This window comes from Lepidochelys olivacea (genome assembly GCF_965140295.1).
Source record: "Lepidochelys olivacea isolate rLepOli2 genome assembly, chromosome: 1".
Classification (NCBI taxonomy): Eukaryota; Metazoa; Chordata; order Testudines; family Cheloniidae; genus Lepidochelys; species Lepidochelys olivacea.
This window is the reverse complement of record NC_140411.1, coordinates 308,254,098-308,281,645: the sequence shown is the minus strand read 5'-3', so window position 1 is coordinate 308,281,645 and position 27,548 is coordinate 308,254,098. Positions and strand designations below refer to the sequence as shown.

Here is a 27,548-nt window from a genome sequence, read left to right as displayed (position 1 = left end):
AAGATGCCATTGTTTGTGAAGGGTTTGTCAGATGACAAAAGGAGATTGGCAAATGCAATCCTAATGGAAGATCAGAATGTGTCAAAGTACTCTCTCCAGGCTTTCGTCCTCTTCTCTGGTTCTGGATACTGGAATTAAGATGGAAGATCTCCCCTTCGAATGGGATGGTCTTTTCAGTAAACCTGATGAAATATATTTGTGAGTTTTGGTTCTTCTGTATGTTAACTTTGGCCTCCATAATCCCTTCACTTTCAACTATGGATTGGTTTGCAAGTCTAGATTTAAAAGATGCATACTTTCATATTTCTATCAGACACAGTCATAGAAAGTATCTGTTTCATGGCAGCGGGACAGCATTTTCAGTACAAGGTGGTCCCATTTGACCTGTCCACAACACCAAGAGTATATGTACAAAGTGTCTCTAGGCTCATTTGAGAAAGCAAGGTATTTTTGTTTACCCATATTGAGATGATTGGCTGTTGAAGGCTGCTATTTCATGTGGTGAAAATCTGATTCCCTTGTTTCAGCTTCTGTTCCTTGTATTTCAGAATATTTAATGTACTTAAAGACTAAGGGGTTATATTTAAAAGTTCAGTTGGCAGCTATCTCAGCTTACCATTTGAGATCACTGTTTGTGCATAATATGGTTAAAAAGTTAAGAAGGGATTATCTAAAATGTATCCCACTTTGAGGTATCCTGTCCCTCCTTGGGATCTTAATTTGGTTTTATCTACACTCTGAACCCTTGGCTGAGTGGTTTTTGTATCATCTGTCTCTAAAGATGGCATTCATTATTTCCATAATGTCAGCCAGAAGGGTTAGTGAATTAAATGCCTTGATGGCTGATTTACCATTTATGTCTTTTCATAAAGACAAAGTGTTTCTTAGACGTGATCCTAGGTTTTTGCTAAAAGTAGTTTTCTGAATTTCACACCAATCAGACAATTACTGTGCTGCTATTTCTTCCAAGACTGCGTACAAATAAGGGGAAATCTGTTTTAAATACGTTAGATGCAAGAAGAGTTCTTGAATATTATTTAGATAGAACTAAAAGTTTTCAAAAACCATTTAGATTGTTCATCCCTTGTGGTAAAAATCACATGGGTCATACTGTGTCTCACCAGACTATTTCTAGATGGACTAACCAATGTATTGTTGAATGTTACACATTAGCAAAAACTCCTGTACCTGTGATCTCATTCCAGTAGATCTGTGGCAGTGTTTTTTGCTTATCTTAAATAATTCCCTTTTGCTGAGATTTGCAGGACTGCAACCTGGAGTTCTATGCACACTTTACAAAACATTATGCTCTATATTTGGCTTCAGGGAATGATGCTAGATTTAATAGAACAGTGCTTCATTCTCTATTCAATTAGGACTACGTTTCCCGGCTTCATGTTATTTTCAGCACTGCTTAACAAATTATTCATAAATTGGAATATCCACAGCCACTCAAAGAAGAAATGAAGGTTACTTACTTGTAACCAGAGTGCTTCAAAATGGCTCTATATATTCAAATTTATTTGAGCATAAGCTTTCGTGAGCTACAGCTCACTTCATCGGAGGCATCTGATGAGGTGAGCTGTAGCTCACGAAAGCTTATGCTCAAATAAATTTGTTAGTCTCTAAGGTGTCACAAGTACTCCTTTTCTTTTTGCGAATACAGAGTAACATGGCTGCTACTCTGAAATCTATATATTTACACTTCTCACCCTCTTTCTCACAGTTGTTTTGTTCTTTTCTCTGTGTCAGTGGTGAAAGGAACTGAGTTGATAGAGGACTCTGTGCACCTTATATAGCCTCACTCTCAGACCATTTGGAGATGCTGAGGGGCACATGAGCACTCTAACAGATGCCATTTGGCAAAGGTTCTACCATTAAGCACCTCTAGGTGGCTCAATACCTTAAGTGGGAATGTGCAGAGCCATCTCAAAGAACTCCGGTTACAAGAAAGTAACCTTCATTTATAATGATGAAAGCTCATGAGTTGTTCTTAATGTTAATGTTAGTGATCTTTGCAACTTTTTAGTTTAACATATGGTATTAGGAACTGTGGGTAATGTCTAGAATGAAGGCCAGGGTTGGGTTCAGTGCTGAAAGGCTGATGGAAACAAGCAAGTTTTGAGACAGAGGGCAGATACTCCTTTTTTAGATGAACGCCACCGTTAAGGAAGATCAAACTTTGGGCTTCCACCTGAGCAGTATCTCTTGACTATACATCTCAATAGTATGGTGTTTTTGTTTTTTTTGGGGGGGGGGGTAGTAATTTTGTTTTGTTACTGTTTACATTAATAGACTGTTTTTAGAAGTTGATTTTTGTGTAACAAATAAGTATTAGTATTTAAAAGGACACTTCAGTTTGATCCCAAATTTGGCATACTTTTGTTTTTCTTTTCTATTTACCAAATCCTTACACGCTGTTTATTTTCATAACAAATATTTGAATGTTGTTTTTTTTTAAATAAAATTACAACTAAATGAATATCAGCTCTGCACTCATGAGCAGCTATAATCTTGCAGAGTTACAGTAAGTATGGCATTGAACCCTTTATCTTTGAAATTCAGATTCATATGTTACATGTCAGTGTTTTTCATAATGGGACACTTTGTCTTCCTTACTATTCGTAAAGTTTGGAGTTCAGACTCTGAAATATGAATCACTCGTACATTAGTAGTTACAAATACTTGGAAAATGTTTAGCAGGATTTTAAACCAGCCATTTCCTTGTATACAATCAGATTTTCCTTGTTGTCTATATGATCTGTGATATTGGTCAAAATATCTAAAAGGTCACCCAATACTCAAATGCTTTATTATTCATGTCATGGGAACAAGGAAACATACCATGCATTGTGTTTTTCATTGTTCACTGTCTCTACACTTATAGATAATTGGATTCAGTTATCAGAAAAGAAAAAAATAAAATTGCTAAACTCTCCTTAAGGCCTTCATTCTCTGTTAACCTAAAAATTAAACCTTAAGGTTCAGTTTCATGCATTTAAAAAAATGCTTGTCATTTTTATCACATTAAGCTTGAAGCTTATGCTGATTAACTAGCAAGACTTTTCTAAACTTATTTTAGATTATTGGCTTCATTCTTTAAGTACACTCCATTATGGAAAAAAACCCTTGCAGAGGAGAAAACATTCTGCTTAATTACTACAAGGTGTTCAGTCAGTTTATTTGTACAAAAGCCATGTTTAAAATCTTGCCAGTTTTGCCTTAGACACTTACTTTACTGGTAGTATTACCTATACTTATTATTTGGAATTACTAGTGAATATTACAGGTTCAGAGTAAAGATATTTAGTTTAAAGTAGCTGCCAAGTTTTACCTTATTTAGATTCATTGGCCCATATCTTCAACTATAGTAAATTGTCATAGCACCACTGATTTACACTAGCTTGGGAATCTGGCCATATGTTTTATTTCTATGTTAATTGCTCTGTTTTAATATGCTTTGTTCCATATTACTGTAGAATGACTCAACATTTTGGATAGTACCTTTTTGGAAGGGGGCAGGGAGAAGCCCTTCCTTTCCCACTTCCATGGTTTGGGATAAGATATAGGATTTGGCCCTTATGGCATTGAAGATAATCAAAGTATGTATTTAATTTTAAGTAAGGCATTGTGTTCATTATGTAAGGAAATGTGTTTTACAACTTTACCTTTTATAACTTTATAACCAAATATTGTGTTGTTTTAGTGAGTTTGTGTGTTATGTATCTTCATCAAAACTTTTGTACAGCTGGCACCTCTGAATGAGGTTACGATTTTCTTTAAAAGTCCGTTTCAGAGCCACACGATAAGAATTGAAGGTGGTAGGGATTTTAAAAATGTGCTTCTTCTGTTTGTTTGGTCTTCAGGCTACATACTGTGGAAAATTTCTCTTTACCAATTTTTTAAGTGGGCTGAAATATCAACAGTTGAAAATCATGATGGGTGCAAGCATGTTCCAGGGGTTTGATTTTAAAATAATGTTGTGTTAAATACCAGGTTTACTTTGAAACAAGAAGAAGAAAAGAGATTGAGTATAGAAATGCTGTATGACAAAAACAGAGAACTTCTTAGAAAGAAAGAAGATCAGTACTGTAAAGAGATGGAGGAGAAACAACAGCTTGAGCTAACCCAAAGGAGTCTAGAAATGGAGTTGAGAACATTGAGAAATCACTTGAAACAGGTTATTATTTATTAAATCTTAAAATATGTAATTCAACACAATTTTCTTGTAAATTTTTTTCCAATTTGTTTTAATTCAGATGTGTTGTTCTAATATGTTTTTAAAAATGGGTTTTAAAAAATTGTCAAACATACAATGGCAGTATATAATTCTCTACATACATGCTCATGAAACTATAATTCTCTTTCAAGAGCTGGCTCTGCAGATTCCAGCACTCAGTAGCATATGCAATCTCAGAATATGCTGCTTCTACAGATATACCCCATGTTGTTTTTTCTTTTTCTCAGACTGATCATATTGTTTGTTGAATATAGGCATAAAAGGGATTGTAGTCCCAGCAACCCTCAGTTTCTGTTATCTGACAACAATCCTGATCTGTGGGGAGGCTTATTCAGACCCCTAATGGTCACTGCTTTCCAGATGCTATTGAGCTTGTGGCACTAAGCCATGTTCAAAAATGTGGATATGCCAGGGTGGTAAACTCGAAGAACTTCTTCATCTTCTTATGGACTCTCTAAAGTGAAGAAGATAAATGTCTGATCATTGTTCTTTTTAGGTTCTTGACAAAAAATATTTGTCATTTCACCCTGCTTCATTGAATTTAGAGGAATGACAAATGTGTATCTTGTTCCTTTGTAACCTTATGATTGAGAACAAACAAGAAATTGAGTAATAAAGATAGGCAGGTGTGGAGAAAATTTTTAGTGACATCATAATTAGCCATGAAAGCAAAGCTCTAGTGTTTTGTGATGTCAGATGAACACAGCAAGAGAGATGGATGCAGATATGGATGTATCGTTATTTTTATTTTTCCATAATAAATTGATTACAAATTGGTAAAATTAAGTAGAGGAACATTGTTAGTTTACTGATTTTATTTTAAATTTGCCATATTTGCCTGTCTGAGTTCAATTTTAAGAATAGATAAAATACCTGCCTATTTTTCATCCCTCTCATACTGTCAGTATGAGAGGTAGAACTTATGAACAAACATCAAGAAATTAAGGAAGATTTTTGTCTCACTCCAGGATACTCTGCCAAGTTCCCCGGGCCTTGTATTTTCTTTTATAAATCCTGGAATCCTGTTATCTCCAGCTTAGTATTTTGTTCGGGAATTTGGAATAGAAGATCTTTAACAAGCTGAAAAAATGTGGATTTAAGAAATATTTGTGCAGACTGCAATTGTGTTGCTCGAAAGTGGATATTTTCAGAGTGTAGCGTGCTAGGAAATTTTCTTTTGACTTCTGTCTGTGTGGATTGTAGCAAATGGTCTGGCAGATCTAGAATTAGTAGAATGAAGAAAGTTATTCAGCCTCATCAGGAGCCCATCTCTTCTTTCTCTAGTCCTCCTCTTAGAGGCTCTGTTGCCTCTACTCCTTTGTGTAGAGCACATGTTCCCAGCAGACTTGAAAGCAGATTTCCTTCCCCTCTTCTATCATTTTCTATTCCTCCGGTGAGAGAGAACGCTCTTAAAGGGATTAATTTTCCTTCAACTACATTAGACCTGGGGTTCAAGAGGAAAACACCTCAGGAAATACAAGGCCTTGTGAATATGGTTCGAAAAATGGTAAGAACTTTGTGTCCCTTCGTAACATCCTAGCTGTGAGAACTGTGTGTGTTATTTATAGAGCCCCGCAAATCTCCAGATATCTGCTTCATATCCGCAGACCATGTCTGCGGATCATGGATGGATGTGGACTCAAATTTTGTATCTCTGCAGGGCTCTAGTTATTTAAACTTTTAAAATGGAAGCAGGGTGTCCATTCTTGCAAAATGATTGTTTATTCAATACCAAACACTGGAAAATTCATTTACCCATATTTGATATTAGGTGATACTAGGTGATCAAATTGTTTAATTGAAGATTCCGTACATTTTCAGTACCAAATTAGTTTTCCATGAAAAGTAACCTGCTCATCAGAGAGGACTGTTTTTTTGGTACAGCTTCAGAAATAGTCTAAAATTGTCCAATTTGTTCAGCTTAAGAAGTCTGTGACAAAGAATATTGAGAATATCACTTTAAGTTGAAAAGATCATTTGATTTATTTTTTTTCTCGTATTTTCAGAAAACACACACAGAATTTTTGTGTGTTTCTGACTTGCATTTTAGTGTCAGTCTTCACTTAATGTTGACTGCTTTTTTTTAAAAAAAAGCAAAACATCGTAAAGCTATGAATTCATGGTCTCTATTTCTAACAGTTTTTATTGGGCTTATGTAGGTAGTTGATACTCAGTGAGGCACTGACTATAAAATAAGGATCATGATTTCTATCGTAAAGGATTGGGTATCTCAAATCCGATGATTAAGCTATTTAAATAGTCATGTTTATGCAGTGTGTACCATTCAGCTGTCTGCACATGATCTCATGGATCTTTTCACTAACCTTGACCTACTTATAACCTTCATTGTTGAAATGTATTTAACATTAAGGCTGCTTTATCATTGAACATTCTTAAGTTCAGCCTGCATACAAACTTATCCTCAAAACATGATAGCAATTCCTCATTGTGACTTTTAGGCCTTGTCTTCTCTAGAGAAACTTACTATGTTAAGAATAGCATGGTCCTTCTACCACACTTGTAGAACACATCCTATTTTTACACATACAAGATCCAAATTGTTTTCATTGGTACCAACTACCATTTAGATTAGACTTGCTTTCAGTAGGAATAAATACTAGATTAGTCTGAACAGTTTCAACTTCTACAGATTTCGTGCAAATGTATGTGGAACTAATATGGGTCAGAATAAAATGGCTTCCATCCTATATACATCCTAAGGAAGCAGACATATCTTAAAGAGGTGTTCTTTAGGCAAATGTGCAGAACCTCTTCATGTATGGGTGAAGAAGCCATGATGAAAAGGACAATGATTACTATATCTAGTATATTTTTCTAATATTAAAATATTTAAAATGTGTTTGTGTTAGGTTGAAGAAGAACGTAATGAAACCCAGAGACAGCTCTCTCAAGAGCAGAGTGCCAGAGCTCTACAAGAGGGTATTTTGAACAACCATCTTTGGAGACAGAAAGAAATAGAAGAAGAAACTAAAATAACTGCAGCTAAAAGTTCAGAAGTAAGCAGTGTTCTGTCCAGTTCAAGGAAAAATTACACAGTGTTCATTATTAAGTGTAAACAAAGGATGTTTTTTAATTGCATTACTTAACATGCCACCCTTTGCCAGAATATTTACAATATTGAAAATAATATAGTTTTGTAAACATTCCTATCTTTGTTTGTTTCACTTCCAGATTTAAAATTGGTATGTTGTGGATGGCAGTATCCACCAAATACTCTTAGAAAATTTGTAAAGTAAAAATGACACTTTTCTCAACTTCAGTCATCTGCTTATTTTTCTGACAATATTCTCAAATGTTTTCTGTTGTTTTTTTAATTACTTTTAACTCCTGCGAGCAGTGCAGAGCCAGTGAAGCCGCAGGAGATTGATCTGGATCCTTTTCTGGCTCAAATACTATGATATACTAGATAACAAAGTTCCCATTTGAGTTTCTTACTACTAGCAGTGATGGACAAAGCAGAAAGAACACATCTATTAAAAATAGCTGTTTATTTGTAAATTGAGCAAATTTGAGACAAACGTGGACTCCAAGAACCCCATTTTTACAGTCACTTTTGAGAGTGTAACTTCATCTTCAAAGTAATGTGATTACATTTAACATGCCTGAAGCTGACACAGTGAGAAGCTGTTTGACAGGAACACTCCAACTTTTGGTCGTACTTCTTCCTCACCACACTACCCAAAATTCTTGGTACAGTGGATGAATTATCCGTCTCCAGAGCAAAAGAGATTACATATGCATCTCCTATTTGATTATTATCTGAGTACATTATGCTGTTCGGATGATTGGAAGACTACATACCTAAGCTTCAGCAATATGGGAAAAAAGAGAGAGGGAAAGAAAATGAAGGATATGTGGGGAAAAAAACCACACTTTAATGCCAAGATAATACATAAAGTTAAAATATGTAGGATATATATTCAAATAGAAGTCAGAGAAGGAGATAATAAATAGGGAAGTTAAAACACAATGAATCAGGAGAGCTAGGTTCTGTTGCTGATTCTGCAAATGGGATAACAAGCCTAAACCATATTTTTAAAGGAATATAAAAACACCCCCATATCATAGAATATTAGAGTTGGAAGGGACCTCAGGAGGTCATCTAGTCCAGCCCCCTGCTCAAAGCAGGACCAATCCCCAACTAAATCATCCCAGCCAGAGCTTTGTCAAGCCTGACCTTAAAAAGTTCAAAGGAAGGAGATTCCACCACCTCCCTAGGTAATGCATTCCAGTGCTTCACCACCCTCCTAGTGAAAAAGTTTTTCCTGATATCCAACATAAACCTCCCCCACCGCAACTTGAGACCATTACTCCTCATTCTGTCATCTGCTACCACTGAGAACAGTGTAGATCCATTCTCTTTGGAACCCCCTTTCAGATAGTTGAAAGCAGCTATCAAATCCCACTTCATTCTTCTCTTCCGCAGACTAAACAATCCCAGTTCCCTCAGTCTCTCTTCATAAATCATGTGTTCCAGTCCCCTAATCATTTTTGTTGCCCTCCACTGGATTCTTTCCAATTTTTCCACATCCTTCTTTAGTGTAGGGCCTATAGTGTGGTGCCTGTACTAAAGTGTACATGTATGGTAATGTATTTGAAAGGATTTAGATTTAAAATATTTAAAGGCTTTGTTTATATTATTGATGGAAAAAAGAAACTTAAATGTGGCTTACTGATTTGGTTACTGAATAGTATCTTATAGTTCCAGTGAGTTCATTCACTAAAAGATAACGTGTTCAGAGCCTTTTCAGCCAATTAGATTGTAGTTTATAAAGCTATTTTAAGTAAGTCAAGCTTGATTATTAGAAAACATCAAAATGCATGTTTGTTATCATTTTTTTTAAATGTAACTCTTCTCCCTTCCTTCCCCCCTCTCACCTCTATGTTTATATGTTCTCAATTACTCAGGTACCTGATAATCTGAGAGAAAAGGATCTTTTACACAAAAATCAGAAACTGCAAGATGAAATTGCTATACTAAGACTAGAGCTTGATCAAATAAGAATTCGGCACCAGGAGGAAGAAACCAAATATTTAGAAGAAAATGAGGTCTTGAAAGAAAAAAATGAAGATCTTAGGAAGGAGCTAAAACTAAATGAGGAGGCTTTGACACAAACAGTTTTTCAGTACAATGGACAGCTGAATGTATTAAAGACAGAATCTGCAATGTTAACTTCCAAAATAGAGCATGCAAAAGAAAATAAAGATAGACTGGAGACAGAGACGGAATCATTCCGTTCCCGTTTGAACTCTGCTGTTCAAGAACTTGAATGCTGTCGGAAATCAAAAACTGATGTTGAGCGAACACTACAAAGAGAGCGTGATGAATGGCTTCGTTTGCAAGACAAGCTCAATCACGACCTGTCCAATCTGCGAGACACCAATAATATCTTGTCTCAACAGCTTAGTAAAGTCGAAACTAAAGCTAACAGTCTAGAAAATGAACTTCATCATGTAACACACACATTTAGAGAAAAAACTTTGCTTTTAGAAAGTGCTCAAAGAGATCTAAGTTATGCACAATGTCAGGCAAAGGAACTTGATTATGCTCGACAAACTGAGAAGGATCAAATGAGCAAATATATTGTAAAACAGGAATCTATGCAAGAACGATTGGCACAGCTTCAAAGTGAAAACGTCTTACTCCGGCAGCAATTGGAAGATATGCAAAACAAGGGGATCATCAAAGAAAAAGTAGTGAGTGATGTCCAAGACAGATTTAGTGATATATTCAGTAAACTTAGAGCTGATACTGAAAAGCAAATTCATATGATGGAAGAGAGAAATAAGGAACTAATCACAAAATGTAATAATTTAAGGGAGCAAGTCTTTAAATATGAAACAGAGAAAGTAGAAAGAGAGGTAAGTATAAAAACTTCAAACAGTGATTTGAGTTTTATCATTTATTCACTGAAGGTCCCATAACAAAGTTTAAAATTTATCCTTGTAAAATTTTGAAATACACCAGTTGGAAAAAATAATTGTGTAATTTACTTACAGGGGAATGCACTTATCTGTTTCGTACTCGGAATAGTAATAGCTTGCGGCAAATAAATCCATCTCTGCTTTTCCTCACCTATGTATTCTGCTCGGAAGATTTGAGCAATGACTTCCAAATTCAGACTATTCAAGGATAAACTACTTTGTCTACAAGTGTGATCTCCTTTCAGTTTTTACCTAGTAGTATTTGTGCATCATGGAATGGAAAGTAAAACTTTCCAAACAGTTCAAGAAATTCCAGGTGGCATTAGACTGGAGTGCCATGGAACAAAGGAAAGCCACAGAGGCAAAAGATTAGAAGAGAGGAAGTAGGAAATAAGTGAGGCAATAGGACTGTGATAAATGAAGGGATAGCTCCATTTTATGGACACCCAGCCAGCCATATATAGCCAGCTATAAAATTGCTCTTAGTAGTTGTTCTCTAAGTGCTCTACTTCTAAAGGGTTAAAAAGTCTCACTGCTATGCATAGGTAAAAGGAAGTGAGTGGGCACCTGGCCAAAAGAGCCAATGTGGGAAGGCTAGAACTTTTTAAAATTGAAACAAGACTCCCTTTTTGTCTGTTTGTCTGTTGTTCTTGGGGAGAGTCCGTTATGCTGTGAGAAGCTTGGGCCAGGTATGAAAAATCATCAATATCGTACCTAGAAACTATTCATCTAAAACCCCAAATATGTAAGTAGATCAGGAAATTTCTAGGAAGACGCGATTAGGTTTATCTCTTTATTTCTTTATGGCTTGTGGACTCCTCTGTGCTAGCCCCAGATGCTTTTGTTTTGCTTCTGACCTTTAAGCTAGACCTCAGGAAACCTATTCTTGATACTTAATCCTTGTAGTTGTTTGTTTGTTTTAAATCTAGCAAAAGCCTAAGTTCCAAGATGTATTTTCTTTTCTTTTTTATTAATAAAATTTACCTTTTTTAAGAACAGAATTGGATTTTTGTGTCCTAAGAGGTTTATGCACATGTTGTTTTTCTTTCTCAGCTCTTCCCCAGAAGGGGGTGGGGTGTAAGGGCTTGAGGGTACCCCACAGGAAGAAATTCCCAAATGTGCCTTCCTGGGATCTCAAAGGGGTTCTGCACTTGGGTGGTAGCAGCAACTACCTATCCAAGGTCAGAAAAAAGCTGTAACCTTGGGAGTTTAATACAAGCCTAGAGTGGCAAGTATTAATTTTTAGAGTCCTTGTGGGCCCCCACTTTCTGTACTCGAAGTGCCAGAGTGGGGAATCAGCCTTGACAAGGACAAAGAAGAATACTGGAGAAAACTAAGAAAAGCAACAGATTAAGAAAGGGAGGCTGAACATAAGAGAGAGTAAATTAGATTTGGGCATAGGTGGAAATCAATTGAAGAATCAATTCGGAAGGGTGGACAATTGGTAAGAGACAGATGAGTGGAGAAGAGGATATGCTGGCAATTTGAAATTTAGTCACCACCTTCAAAAATGAGTTAGTTTCAGGTACTACAATAGCTCCAAGCTTCCCCTACTTCGGCTTTTCAGTGAGATTTAAGCATGTTTTTGCTCCTCTGATGCTGTATGAGAGACTACACAAAAAAATGGAAAGGGAGTGAGTGACTGAACAGGAAAACAGCTAAAATGAACTATAGCTAAAGTGCTTGCAAACGCACAAGAGTGAAAATCACCTATGTGTAGGGGCCAGCACAAGTCTATGTACCTCTGAGATCTCATTTAAGCCCTCAGAATTGAAATTTGAGTGATGCAGAGGCCATGTGCTAGCCAACCGCAATGGGTTGAACTACACCCAAAGTAAACAAACAAGCTTGGAGGGAACTATTTTTTTCCTGTAATCTCTTTCTGTTGTTGTCTTTTTATGTGCTACTTGTAAGAAGATCAGAAACAAAATTTTCAGACAGAGTTATGATTTTTAAGTTGGCAGTGTTCTTTCAGACATTTTCTCCTGTCTCTTTTCTTTTTGGAAATAAACCCTGAATGTCAGCAATTCTTCGGTAGATCTCATTCTTCGGTAGATCTCTGCCTTAAGTTTAGTGTTGCTGGGAAATTATTGATGCTCTGAAATTGCATTTACCTTTATGTATTATGATTCCAGAAACTCTGAGAAGGTCAGATATGTTAAGATGTTGCAGGCCTAGCTAATGACTAAATTCTTAAATGCTAAATGTCCCAACTATACACTCAATCAAATTGTGGCTTTTATGCCTAAATGGTTAAATCTGTATTCTGGTATATCTTAAAAAAATAAAACAAAACCAGACTTAACAATGAAAACTCTCTGTAAAAGGCCTTTCCTACATCACTGGAATGACCAAGACCCTTTCTTTTTAATGACCGTGAGCAGAAGATAACACACATCCTAAACAGTCTAAAACATTTAACCTCTCTAGAAATAGCAATCCGCATTCATTGGCACCAGCTGTCCAACTGGCTTTGATTAACAGTGGTCAGGTGGGAGGGAGCCTGCAGCTATTTAGGCGCATCACTGGCAGTCATGATTGTTTACCATTTTATGCCCTTCTGAATGTATTAGTTGACATATATAACCTGACAAATCAAAAAATATATTTTAGATCCTAATCTGGACTCTTCATACTAATTTTTGTAAGCTTTATTAATACTAACTTGAAAATATTTCATTAGGGTACAGTAAGACAACTGCAACAAGAACTTGCTGATGCTCTTAAAAAGCAATCAATGTCAGAAGCTTCACTTGAAGTTACAACACGTTATCGCAATGACCTGGAAGAGGACAAACTACATTTGCAAAAGGAAATAGACAAGATTAAAACCAAGGTATACAAGTCTATTAACTTCATATAGTAGTAAATCCGTAGTTGGTTCATTGATTTTACAAATAGTGAAAAACATAACATGTTCTGCTTATTTTGAGAATAATATCAAATACAGTTGTATTCATGAATTAATTTCATTTACTTTGTTATAAATGGCAAGATATTACGAAATGTCACAATTCATAAAACTAAATGGAATCTTTCTAATAGGAGTCTATTTTAAAGATTATGATAGTATGACATTTCAAATACAAGTATATCTAGTGTCTTATTTTGTCAGATAAAATCAGAAGGTAATTTCTGTTGCTAGTGTTTTACTGATGTTTTGTCACAACTGTCACCTTGTGGTTAAACTTGTACACTTTCCTTTGACTTCAATGTTATGAAGGGAGGGAGTCCTTTGTCGTCTAATAGTAGCTTTACTTTAACTATTATGGTCACGCTAAAGTCTTGAAGCAGGGTGAGGAAACGCAAAATTGGCCTTTTAAAATTTTCATTTTTTTCTTTAAGTGTAAATTAATTGAATAGTTTGATTGGGTTCTAGTTTATAACATGAGTTTTGCTTCTCTAAGCATTCAAGAAAAATGTTCTGCATGATGTCAGACCTCATTAACTATAGGTAAAAATAGTTGTTTCTCATTACTATATTTTTCTTCTAAACATTGCAGAAAGTCTAATCTCCATTTTAAGCAGAATTGGGACAACATATTTTATTGGCAGCAGCAAGAAGATCTGTGCATGTGCACTAGAAAGACTAGAGTAGGGCATTTAATGTGAGAGTATTAGGACAAATACAGTGCAAAACACAAGATAAATAATTTTAACTAATCAATTAAACATGCATTAATTTCTGATTAATTCACTGAATTTTGGAGCAGCAGCAGTTCTCCAACTGATCAGTTCAGAATACCTGCAAATAACTGATTCTGTCCTCCCCGCTCCTAGAATTTATCAATCCTCTCTTCTTTCTCCATTTTTCCTCTAACCATTCAATTTTCAGCCCCCTCCTACAAAGCATTTCATCCTCTCTGCCATCCCAAGCATTTTATTTTCTCTCCACCCTCTTTATTTTTAGGAAAACACTTAACTCTTCACCCCCTCTTCTGAGGACTGAGGCAGGGAACAGGATCAGAAACTCCTTTACTCTGTGCTTCTGCCTCAGGCTGTGGTGGTGCGGAATGGGGCAGGATTGGAAGTGTAGTTTCAATCCTTTTTGTCACCCTTCTAGTCTTGGAAGTGTACGTAGAGCTGGAAGCCAGAAAGAGTTGTGAATTGGTACTAAAATCGAGCTTCTCTCCAGCCAATTCCAAAGACTTCTTTGCAGGCGAGGAGGATAGGACCAGTGGTGGTTGCAGTTGCCCTTTTTGGAGGAAGTAGGCTATTCCTCAGGCACATGTTGTAACTCTGATTAGCAGCCTTCCCCCAGGAGAGGGGGAATGTGATTAACTATTCAAATGAGGAGTTTTGCCAAAGAGCCTGAAAACTTTATTGTCTGCATTTGACATATCTGAAGACTTTGTGTTATCAGAATAGAATTTAAAAAAAATAAGTTTACAGAAAGCAAACTAAAAATATTTATAGGATAGTGTTTACAAGGTTTAAGTGAATTGCTTTGACAGAGGATGCTACACTTGTTGAAGTAATACATCAAATCACAGTAAATGAAAGGTACAAAATTTTATCACTCAGTGATAAAACTTTTTGTGTATTATTTTGTGGAAATAATTTGGTATCACTATGGAAACTTAATACAAGTCTTTTGCCAAATTGCCAGACAAGCTTTATACAAATCAAATACTGTACAATTATCAAAACAGTTCAATCAAAAAAATTCTAAAGTTAGAAATTTAAATTGCTTTAACTACTGAAATGTCAATTCAATTTAAAATCATCTTACCACATAATTCTAAGCTAAACCTATTCTTGAATGCTTAGAGAAGCAAAACTCATGTTATAAACTAGAACCCAATTAAACCTATTCTTTTTCCACACACACACACACCCCTACTAACATCAAGTGTGCACTTGATGATTCAAAGCCACTTCTCATTTTATTGTTATTCACCAGTACATATAACTACGGGTAACTTGTAACTTTAATAATGGTTTACCTCTTACATTAGAAACAATAAACTCTTCAATTCACACTTTTCTCTATTATCTAAGGAGCTGTCCATTTTGTGACATCACAAACCATGTGTTCTGAAAAATGTATACGCTGTATTCATTATCTCTTTTTCAGCACCTACATACAATTTATGTTTAGAGTAGTACAATGAGTAGTTTTTGTCGTCTCAGCACTTTAAACACTTATTGACTTAACATTATTTCTAGGCATCTAAAACACAGTGACATTTAAGTAATTTACATTCTTTTATAACTGTGGTACATACCTGATAACAATTTGTCTTAGAGTAACTAAGCTCACTAACTCACTTGGACAAAGCGATGCATGTATATATCTTTTACTTAACATATTATCTAGTTCAGCGGTTCTCAAACTGTGGGTCAGGACCCCAAAGTGGATCACAACCCCATTTTAATGGGGTAGCTGGGGCTGACTTATACTTGCTGGAGCCAAATTTTAAACAAGATATAGTGGGCAAGGAGGAGCAAGTGAAGACATTCAAAGAGTGACGTGGTCTTATAAGATGAGGAGAAATCATTTTTGCAGCTCTGTTTTGGACAAATTGGAGAGGAGCAATATGGGACTAGTGAGGCCAGTATGGAGGGTGTTGCAGTAATTGAGGAAGAAGATAAGGCATGGACAAGGCTTTCATACATCTGGACGGAAAGGAAAGGGACTAAGGATTTATTTAAAACAAATGTGTATGTACAGGAAGTTGAATTTTCATCTGAAATTCAATAATGATTTAAATACTTGCACTTCAAACGTCAGTTACCTTAAATTTGATTTGTTTACAGCTGCAAGAATCGGAAGATCAATATATTCAGTCTGAACGACGTGTTCATGATTTGAAGAATGCATTAGATAGTAAGGAACGAGAAGTGAATGCTTCTTCCCAGAAATTGCAAGACCTTCTAATAGCATCATCTGGAACAAATAATGCTATAAAACAACTGGAAGAACATATACAAAGGTAAGAAAATTGCCAATATGTTGAAACCAGGTTTTATTGTTAAAATATGGCCAGAAATAAAAGGACTTTTGCTAATACACAATTAAATATTACAGAATTAAATACTAGATACAATTTTAAAATGAGTTTTAGATTATGAAATTCATATGTAAATGATTATTTCAAAACTATTTCAAGTTTTGTGCTATTGTGGATTTAGAGACTTGTCCAGAAAAATTATATTGTTACATATTAAAAAGTATATTTGCTTTTAAGACTAGAAATTGAAAATGCCAGATTGGAAGCTACAACCAAACAGCAAACAATCAGAATTGAGGTACTTCAGAAAGACCTGCAGGATTCTGCTTCTGTAAGTCACCCACAGGCTTAACTTTCTTGTGAGTTTATTGCATCTATGCATTAAGGCTGGGATTTTCAAAGGAGCCTAAAGGAAATAGATTCTCAGATCTGATGGAGTTACGCTCTTATGAAAATCCCAGTCTAATATAGCCAAATACTTGGTTTCTGAGAACTTTTAAATGGCATTATATGTATTATTATTATACATCTGACATTATATATTAAATCAGTTTCAGTATGATATATTTTATTATTAATACTAATGTGAATGACAGGTTTCAGAGTAACAGCCGTGTTAATCTGTATTCGCAAAAAGAAAAGGAGTACTTGTGGCACCTTAGAGACTAACCAATTTATTTGAGCATGAGCTTTCGTGAGCTACAGCTCATGCTCAAATAAATTGGTTAGTCTTTAAGGTGCCACAAGTACTCCTTTTCTTTTTACTAATGTGAATGTTTGACTTTAAATCAGACAAGTTTTCAAACATTCATTAGAGATGCAAATTGTTAAAAATATGTATGTAACCAGCTAATAAATGGAAATTCCCTTGGGATTTTGGTGACAAAATACTTCCGCACTAGTCTGCTGATGCTAAATGACATCATCAGAACATCTGAATAGAATTACATCCCTTGTATTATATGTCGGCTTCTCAGTTTTAACAACTGATTTCATGGCTAGAATTTCTTTAACATAATCTAAATGAAAGAACTCTAAAGGTTTAAATATACAATGAATAGGGGAAGAACGCATGTATAGAAGGAAAAAATCATTTTTAGGTTGTCAGCTGATGAGATTTTTCTATAAGCAGAGGTTGGTTTTGCTATGTATAGTTGCTTTTTTCCTTTGCTTCCTAATACTATGTTTAGTGATGTGCAATAAACAACAAAGTTGGATCCCTGTGGTAGGTACCTTTTGTGAGATGTTTCAGAGTAACAGCCGTGTTAGTCTGTATTCGCAAAAAGAAAAGGAGTACTTGTGGCACCTTAGAGACTAACCAATTTATTTGAGCATAAGCTTTCATGAGCTACAGCTCACTTCATCGGATGCAAGTGAGCTGTAGCTCACGAAAGCTTATGCTCAAATAAATTGGTTAGTCTCTAAGGTGCCACAAGTACTCCTTTTCTTTTTGTGAGATGTTGACTTTTTGTTTAAGATCCGTTTTTCTTCTGTGATGGCTAGCTTTTCATTTAAATAAGGTCCACATCAGAGAAATCACCACAACAGTTGTCACTAATTGACACCCTTGTAGGCAGTGCCATAGAGAAATCAAATATGAATGGGCACAGATATTGAACTGTCCACTCCACCCAACTGGCAAAGCAATATGGGGAGCATCATTAGTTTTCATCTTTCCCAATTAGCTATGAAGGCCATTGTTTTCAGGTCTAATATAGACTCATCTTACCGTACACCTCTTTCTCAAAGATAGACCTTTTGTCACATAGTCCTGTAGCTCTCTGAGTTGGACTGTGTGGAAACTGAGGAGAAATGCTAGCAGAAGCAAGTTGTTCTGAGAGGAATTATTCTTGGTATCCACAGTCTATTTCAATCACGGGAGAAGATTCTATCACTAAAGTAAGTGGGAAGTAGTTTTGGGGTCGGGAGAAGAAGATGCTATTAGGCTTTTTCTAGGCATGCTGTGGAAGAGATTTTATATGTAATGAATTACCACCGTATACCCTAAGGTACTGAGACACCTGCAGTGTAATAACAGGCCTGGATTTAGAGATTAATTGAATGGATCTGAACATAGGCTCCTCTATGTTTCTCTCTATATATGGCAAATAACATAGGAGACTTGTATGTTGACTCTGAAGATCCACACTTCTTCTAAGTTCTCTGCTAGATGATGAGCCACAGTAAAAAACGGGGGTTATTTAGGCTGTGAACTTTATTATAATTTTTGCCTTGAATATTTGATTCTGAGAATAGGGTATGCATGCTTTCACAACAGTTACTGCATTTTACATAGTTCATAGACGTGTGACACATAGAATTGTTGAGTCAGAATACTCTGTGAAGGCAAATTATTGGTAATTTGTCATCCTCTCTGGATTGACAGTCCTTTTTTAATCTTGTGGGGGCCATCACATAAATTATCCTTTCTATAAAGCACAGTTTTTTTTTCTTTTTTTGACTGATTTCAAGCATTCACTCATTGCTCTGAGCACCTTACAAAAAGTAGAAAACACAATATAAACATTGAAACTATTATACATACAAAGCTATTTTTACATTTTCTTCTATATTCATTTTATCTACCATAATAGCTTAAAACCCTAACTACGCACAACGTATAACTTGCCCCTTTCAGTCCATCCTCTCCCTGAACACCTGAGAAAAATCTAAACCATTTCTTTATAAAGGTGATGGCCATAATGCTTCTGATGTTTCCAAATTCCACTAGTCTATTGGAATTGGAATCTCTCAGTGGTTCCTGAACCTGCACCTCCTGCATTGCAACACATTGCACACGGCTTCCAAAATCAAATAGGATCTCAAATATAGATAATATTTGTGGTTTTTTAATTTAGAAAAGAATGTGGATTTTCATTTAGCAGATGAACGACTTCTTCTCAGTTTTATTAGCACGTTTTCAGAAGCCCTTTGAAAATCTGTCCCATAATGTCTGGAATGTTAGGGGAAATAATCAGTTGACGTAGACATCAAAACAGATATGATTGGTATGTATAATACAAAAAGGGAAATATTCTTTGAATATGTCTGACTGCCCTTAGAAATTTTCACAATACTTGTTTGTTTCTTTGCATCACTTTTGTTCTATAACTGTATATGAACTTGAGTGTGGAAAGTTACAAATGTGATATATTTTTTTAATGCTTGTATAGGTTCATAATCGCCTTGAAGACTTGATAACAGGCTTACAGACAGCAAAAATCAATTTAGAAGAACAGCTAAATCAGCAGGTAAATTAAAAGACACAATTCTTCGAGTGTTTGTTCATGTCAATTCCAATCAGGTGTGTGTGCGCGTAAGTGCACGTTGGCCGGAAGATTTTTCCCTTAGCAGCATCCATCGGGTTGTCCTGGGCCCCCCCTGGAGTCGCACCCTCATGGCGCCTAATATATAGCCCTGCTGACCCGCCACCCCTTCAATTCCTTCTTACCGCCAGTGACGGTGGCTGGAACTTCCCTTGGCTTTTGCTCAGCAAGTTTTCTTCTCTATTCCGTGTATATGGTTAGTTTGTTTTTAGTAGTACACCAGTTAATAGTATAGCATAGTATAGTAGTTGGGGTTCCCCCCCCAACTTCAGCCCCGGTGCCATGGCATGCCGTGGTCCCTGGGCTTCAAGAACTGCATGGCCTGTGCCAAGCACGTGCAGAAGACTGACCCGCACTCGTCGTATCTTCAGTGCCTGGGGGAGACCCATCAGAAAGATTGTTGTAAGATCTGCTGCGACTTCCGCCCGAGAACACTTAAAGAAAGGGAACAGCGGCTGAAGGTGATCCTCATGGATGCAGACCTATGCCCCCACTCCGACCCAGGCTCAATTGACCCGACCTGTACGGCGGCGTCCTCAACGTGGAGCGCCCCGGCGCCGTCAGCAACTTCGATGCCGAGGAAGGACTCCTTCAAGGACGCTTGGCACCGCCACAGCTCCTCGCGGGGCCCATCTGATAGTAGGCACTGCTCCCATTCTCCAGTGCCTCAAAACAAGAAAAAGCCAGACAACCGTTCTCCTCTGGCTAAGCCTCGAGATGTGTGACCCCAGGCGAGACACTCCTCAGCGTCTCCTTCCGGGGCCGTGTTGACTCCTGTCCAGATGAGGCAGTCGATTCCAGCCCCACCTCGATCACCAGCACCTACACAGCAGCTGCAGCTCCCATCCACGCCGGAAGCATACGCGGCCGCCAGAGATCTCCTCCACCTGACAGCACTGTTCTCGCCTGCCATGGAGGAACCCTTAGCGCCGACGGAGCTCCGTCCTCCAGTGCGAAGGGAAAGCTGGCTATGACGTCGAGGCACTCCCCTTCGCCTTGTCCATCGGCACCTACACGCACCGACAGAGCGCCTTCCCACTCCCTGAGCTCTTGACATTCGAGGCACTGAGGATCAGCTCCTCTGTGGTCTTCGGTGTCTGAGACCCCGGAGTCGGAGCCCGACTCCTACCGCTCGAATAGGAGCAGAAGCCTTAGAGCGAGGTCGGGCAGAGACAGAAGGGAGCATCAGACGTGGCCTCTGCAGTGGCAGTATCCACCTAAGTGGCCCTTAAGGGTTCCCTGGGCTTATCACCAGGAGCGCACACTCAGTGACATCTTCAGTGGCCTCCGCCACTTTCGTGCCGCCTTCCACTGTGCATCCACTCCAGCACCTACGGTCCCGACGCCTTTGCCTCCGGCCCCGTCATCAACTCCGGCACCGTGCTCAGCTCTGACTTCGGCATCGGCCTTCACGACATTGACGCACCTGTCTCCCACACCTGCACCGTTGTCTGTGTCAATCTCGATGCAGGCACCTCGCCCCCCTCCCTGACCCCGGCAGCTCCTGTGAGCGTGCTGACTCAGCTGTCTCTGGTGAGACTGATGCTGATGCCGACGTTTGCTACGACACCTATGGCCCTGGCACCACTTCCTCCAACGCTGCCCTGGGAGTCACGTGACCCTCCAGGGCAGATGGTAGAGAGCTTCCACTACTGGCACACGCTTCCTCCTCCTCGTCGCCAGACAAAGCGTTGGCAGGGACGACTATAGCTGCTGCGTTAGAGGATAACAGAGTCCTACAGAAGTTGCTCCGCAGGGCTGCCCAAGGTCTGGGCATCAAGGCCGAGGAGGTGATAGAAGACACGGATCCCATGGTGGACATCCTAGCACCCTCGGGGCCTTCATGGGTAGCGTTACCCTCATAAAGACGGTGGTGGACACCACTAAGACCCTGTGGCAGACACCGGCATCCCTGTCACCCACTGCCAAACGTAATGAGCGGCAGTACTTCGTCCCTTCCAGAGGTTTTGAGCATCTCTACTCCCATCCACCTCCGGACTCGCTAGTGGTCGATGCAGCTAACCAACGGGAAAGACAAGGTTTCCAAGGTCCTTACCCAAAGAATAGGGACGCTAAATGCCTGGACCTCGTGGGTAGAAAAGTCTATTCCACTGGTGGGTTACAACTCCGTATTGCTAACCAGCAGGCCATTGTGAGCGGGTACTCTTATAGCACCTGTGCTTCAATGGCAAAGTTCATGGAGCTCGTCCCTTTGGACTCGGTCAGAGTTCACTGCCTTGGTGGAAGAAGGCAAATTAGTCTCCCACGCTTCATTGCACATAGCTTTAGAAGTTGCCGACGCTGCCACAAGAGTCATGGCAACAGGGGTGGCTATGCGGCGGGGGGCCTGGTTGCAAGTCTCAGGGTTGCCCTACAAAGTCCAACAGACAGTTCAGGACCTCCTGTTTGAGGGTGAGACTCTTTTCAGAAAAGATGGACAAACGGCTTCAGAGCCTAAAAGGTTCCCAAGCCACCCTCAGATCCTTGGGCTTGCATGCCCCCACCCCACAGTGGAGACACTTCCGCCCACAACCTACTCAAGGTTCCAGCAGCAGAACCGCCAGGACAATTCTAGGAGGAGGAACCAGAGCGGTAGGAGAAGGCAACATTCCTCCACTAATCAAGGCCAGCCCAAACCACCCTCTGGCCCTAAACCAGCCTTTTGAAGGTGTGATCGAGGACGGCATGCCAGACCAGAGACAGGATCTACCCCGCCTTACCGATTCCTTCTGACTGTCCCCTTTCTGTGGTGCATGATCCCATATAACTTTGGACTGCTGGGTGCTTCGCACAGTAGAGCCTGGGATACTCCATCCAATTCTGTGTCCTCCTGCCCTTCCACCCCCCTTCCCCGTCCCTCTTCAGGGACCCTTCTCATGAGCAACTTCTCATTCAGGAGGTGTAATCGCTCATAGCACTGGGGCCGGTAGAGGAGGTTCCACTGGAGCACAGGGGCAAGGATTTCTATTCCTGCTATTTCCTAATACCGAAGGCCAGAGGCGGCCTCAGGCCTATCCTGGGCCTGCGCGACCTCAACAAGTTTGTGAGGAAACTCAGGTTCCACATGGTCTCCCTGACCTCCATTATCCCTTCACTGGATCCAGCAGACTGGTATGCCCCCCTCAACTTGAAGGATGCATATTTTCACATAGCAATCACTCACAACCACAGAAAGTTCCTCAGGTTTGTGGTCAATGGTTCCCATTACCAATTTACTGCCCTCCCTTTCGGCCTGTCAGCAGCACCTCTAGTCTTCACCAAGTGCATGGCAGTCGTTGTCACTTTTCTGCAGAGACATCAGGTACAGATGTTCCCATACCTCGATGACTGGCTGATCAAAGGCCGATCCAGGGCTCAGGTGAAAGCTCAGGTGGCATTCATCAGAGCCACCTTCGAGAATCTGGGCCTGCTTCTGAATGAGGCGAAATTGACTCTGTCCCCAGTCCAGAGGATGGAGTTCATAGGGGGGGTTCTGGACTCAACCCAAGCCAGAGCATTCCTCCCGCAGGCGAGATTCCAGGCCCTCGACGCCATGATCCAGGGACTCAGGCAGTTCCCCACCACCACCACAAGAAATTGTCTCAAACTTTTTGGCCGCATGGCGGCCTGTATGTATGTGGTTCAGCACGCCAGACTCAGGCTTCAACCGCTGCAGTCGTGGCTTGCGTCAGTGTACAGACCTGCCAGGGACAGCTTGGACAGGATCATGACCCTGCCTTGCCCTATCGCTCCTGTGGTCAATGGACGCTCAGCAGGTGTGCTCAGGACTTCCCTTAGCTGCTCCACAACCATCCCTAGTGCTAGTGACGGACGTATCAGATTTGGGGTGGGGAGCTCATCTTGGGGGCCACAGGATTCAGGACCTCTGGTCACAGACAGATCTCCATCTTCATATCAATGTCAGGGAGCTCAGGGCAGTACGCCTAGCGTGCCAGTCATTCCACCCATATCTGGCAAGTCGATGTGAATCGGTCATGACGGACAATACGACCGCGATGTTCTATATCAACAAACAGGTGGGTGCACGCTCCTCTTCCCTGTGCCAGGAAGCCCTCTGGTTATGGGACTTTTGTATAGAGTATTCAGTTGATCTACAGGCGTTGTATCTTCCAGGGGTTCAGAACGAGTTGGCGGACCACCTCAGCAGTCTTTTCACATCCACGAGTGGTCCCTTTGCCCTTTCCAGAAGTGGGGCTGTCCCCTGATTGACCTCTTTGCCATGCGACGCAACAGGAAGTGTCAGCAGTTCTGCTCCTTCCAGAATCACAGTCTGGGCTTCACAGCAGATGCGTTCCTCCTCCATTGTGGGGGTCCACTCCTAAATGCCTTCCCACCCCTATCGCTTGTACACAAGGTCCTGCTCAAGATCCTCATAGCACCAGCCTGGCCCCACCAACATTGGTACATTTCTCTCCTAGACATGTCAGTGGGAGCCCCGATTACCTTACCACTCTTCCTGGACCTTCTCATACAGGATCACGTGTGGCTCCTGCACCTGAATCTGCGGTCGCAACATCTCACAGCATGGAGGCTCCATGGCTGAATCTGTTTGAGCTCTCCTGTTCAGAACAAGTCAGACAGGTTTTCCTGGGCAGTAGGAAACCCTCCACTAGGGCCACGTACCTGGCCAAGTGGAAGAGATTTTCAATCTGGTGAGCTCAGCGCGACTTTCCCCCGGCGCTAGCCTCAGTGCCCCAGATTTTGGATTATCTTTTCCACCTAAAGCAGGAAGGTCTCTCCTTGTCTTCTAGAAGAGTTCACCTGGCTGCCATTTCGGCTTTCCATCCGGGGGTACAGGGCCGCTCGGTTTTTGCTAACCCCCTGGTCAGTTGCTTCCTGAAGGGCCTCGATGGGTTGTACCCGCCCATCCGCCAACCGGTTCCTGCTTGGGACATTAACTTGGTCCTCTCTAGGCTCATAGGGCATTCCTTTGAGCCTCTAGCAACATTCTCCTTGTTCTACCTTTCCTATAAGGTCGCGTTCCTCGTGGCAATAACATCAGCCCGGAGGGTGTCTGAGCTCAGGGCTGTAATGTACGAGTCGCCCTACACCCTATGTTTTAAGGACAAAGTTCAGCTCAGGCCCCATCCGGCCTTCCTCCCGAAGGTTGTATCGCAGTTCCACGTCAACCAGGACATTTTCCTCCCCGTTTTCTACCCCAAGCCTCATGTGAGTAGCCGGGCACAGAGACTCCACGCTCTCGATGTCCGCAGAGCGCTTTTACATCGAGAGGACGAAACCGTTCAGGAAGTCGGTACAACTCTTTGTCTCAGTAGCGGACGGAATGAAGGGCCAGCCTGTTTCGACACAGCACATTTCATCATGGATTGTGGCCTGCATTACTGAGTGCTACAATCTAGCAGGGATCCCAGCACCCCAGATAACAGCACACTCTACAAGGGCGCAAGCTTCATCAACAGCTTTCCTGGCTCAAATCCCCACCCAGGAAATCTGCAGGGCGGCAACGTGGTCATCAATACACAGCTTCACCGCACACTATGTGATTATTAGGCAAGCCAGAGATGACGCAGCCTTTGGTAGAGCAGTACTCCAGTCAGTGGACAGCTCTGACCCCACCTCCTAATTTTGCTTGTAAGTCACCTGATTGGAATCGACATGAACAAACACTCGAAGAAGAAAAAACGGTTGCTTACCTTCTCGTAACTGTTGTTCTTCGAGATGTGTTGTTCACGTCTATTCCAATACCCACCCCCCCACCCCTGTCGGAGTAGCTGGCAAGAAGGAACTGAAGGGGTGGCGGGTCAGCAGGACTATATATTAGGCGCCATGAGGGCGCGACTCCAGGGGGCGCCCACGCCGACCCGACGGATGCTGCTAAGGGAAAAATCTTCCGGCCAACGTGCACTTACGCGCGCACACACCTGATTGGAATGGACATGAACAGCACATCTTGAGGAACAACAGTTACGAGAAGGTGAGTAACCTTTTTTTCACATGGCCATGAATTTTTATCTCCTCTGAAAACTGTCATAAGTGATAATGGTGGTGGGGCAGGAATGAAATAACTGTTTTTGGATTGGGAGCTTTGTATGAAGGGGGGAAATTGCACAATACCCAGAGGAGTTGCATTCAAGACCCTATTATAGAACAAGGTGTCTTAGTAAGGACTTGTTAATATGTTTCCTAAGAGCCATATTATGGGTTTAACAGTTCCTTTTTCTGAGGTGGGGGGTGAGGTTATGTGTGGTGGTCAGACTGGATGATCATGATGGTCCCTTCTGACATTAAAGTATATGAGGCCCCTGTAAACATGTGATGTTTTCATCAACATGAACAGTTTCATGCATAATGTGTTCTGTGGCCTATAGGGAAGAAATGCTTATGTAGTTAAGGCACAGGAGTGGAATGTGGGAAACTTTCTGTTCTTGTCTCAGCTGTGGATTACCATGTCATCTTGAACATGTTAGAATGTGCTTCATTTTCTCCATATGCAAAATGGGGATAGTACTTTCATACCTCACAGAGGGTTGAGACCAAAATAATTGCTTATAAAGTATTTTGAAAACATTCAATGAAAGGCAAAATAGTATAAAATATTTATCGTTATTTTTATCTATTATATAATTTGAGAGTATGGAAGTGGGAGATTAAGAACAGCAGAAGGGCTCAACAGATTATGCCAATATTTTAAATCAAATTAAATTGGCATAAACAAGTTAGATCACAAGTTTTTTCAGCCAGGAGCATGACCATCACCATTGAAAGGATTTACAAGTGCTTAAGAAGGGACCAACATGCAACAGTTTCAATCTTCTTGGGAGCATTCCAAGAGCTTCCAAAGGAGAAAGAAGGCAGAAACACAGACTGAGCAATCCTAGGACCAAGTCCAGAAAATAATATCAACTTGTATTCACTTGCTTCTTTTCAGAATACTCTTCTTCCTTACCCATATCCACTTGTGAGGAAGGCAAGATTAAAATCTGTTCCAAATAAACAGAAGGAGGCACATATTCCTTTATTCCCTTCTGAATTGTTTAAGACACCTGTTCTCAAACTGTGGGTCAGGACCCCAAAGTGGGTCGCGACCCCGTTTTAATGGGGTCGTTGGGGCTGGCTTACACTTGCGAGGGCCTGGGGCCAAAGCCCAGGCCCGAAGGCTTCAACCCTGAGCGGCAGGGCTCACATTACAGCTGAAGCCTTGGGACCATTCCACGTGTCCCCGCCTCAGTGGCACCATTCATCAGCACCATTCCCTATCACGGGAGATGTCCCGCCAGCGCTCGCCTGCATGGAGCCGTCATGCCTCGGAAGTAGGGAGGCAGGTTCAGAGAAGCCCTCTTCGGTCTCCAAACCCTGGGCACCAACAGCTGGATTCAAGGCGAGGCTCGCCGGTAATCTGGCGCAGACTTTCAGAGGCATGCATCCCCTGACATGAGCATCAAGACCAACCCTTCGCATCTCCAGTGCCTCGGCACCGATCATGCGACCAATCTGTTGAATGGAGCCACTGGTCACCCGCCCGCTGGCACCTGTCACTGAGATGCAAATTCCCACAGTTGGGGAGATCCTCCTGATGACCGGCCCGCTCCGGCTCCTGGGCCTGCTCTAGGTCCTGACACCAGACGAGCAGCATGAGGCGTAGATCGCTGGTCTACCAACGCCGATCACCGAAGATCCCAAAGGGCCCGCGCGAGGGACTCGTCTCAATTGAACAGGTCGACGTTGAGGCACAGTGGCAATCCAGGCGATCCTCGAATAGGGCACGATGGCGGCCAGAGCGGCCCTCCACGCAGCTTCAGACGCAGCAGACTCTGTGGTTTGCACCAGGGCCTCGGCCATTTCCATACAGAGGGCATCCTGGCTGCTCCTCTCAGGTCTGTCACCTGAGGCTCAGCAGTCGATGCAGCACCTCCCCTTCGACAGCCAGGTCCTGTTTGCAGAACAGATGGACAGTAAGCTGCAAGGACTGAAAGACTCCCACTCTACCCTGCAAACTCTAGGGCAGTATGTCGCCGGTCCAGCCCATAAACGGTTCACACTGCAGCCATTTCAGGGTCAAAGGAGTCAACCCTGGCAGGAGCCGCCCCATAAGAAGAGTAGGGGCTACAAGCACTGCCCGAG

General features: G+C 40.9%; 1 protein-coding gene across 2 annotated transcripts in view; it reads left to right on the top strand.

The window, feature by feature from the left end:
* Window positions 1-27,548, top strand: part of ANKRD26 (ankyrin repeat domain containing 26) — a 188,923-nt gene that overhangs the window by 105,899 nt on the left and 55,476 nt on the right. For both annotated transcript variants that reach the window (XM_084616689.1, XM_084616690.1), the window contains exons 26-32: window positions 3,997-4,180; window positions 7,111-7,257; window positions 9,170-10,123; window positions 12,870-13,022; window positions 15,947-16,122; window positions 16,378-16,471; window positions 19,314-19,391. In XM_084616689.1, coding sequence (XP_084472815.1) covers window positions 3,997-4,180; window positions 7,111-7,257; window positions 9,170-10,123; window positions 12,870-13,022; window positions 15,947-16,122; window positions 16,378-16,471; window positions 19,314-19,391 — 1,786 coding nt within the window. The remainder of the gene's footprint in view (window positions 1-3,996; window positions 4,181-7,110; window positions 7,258-9,169; window positions 10,124-12,869; window positions 13,023-15,946; window positions 16,123-16,377; window positions 16,472-19,313; window positions 19,392-27,548) is intronic.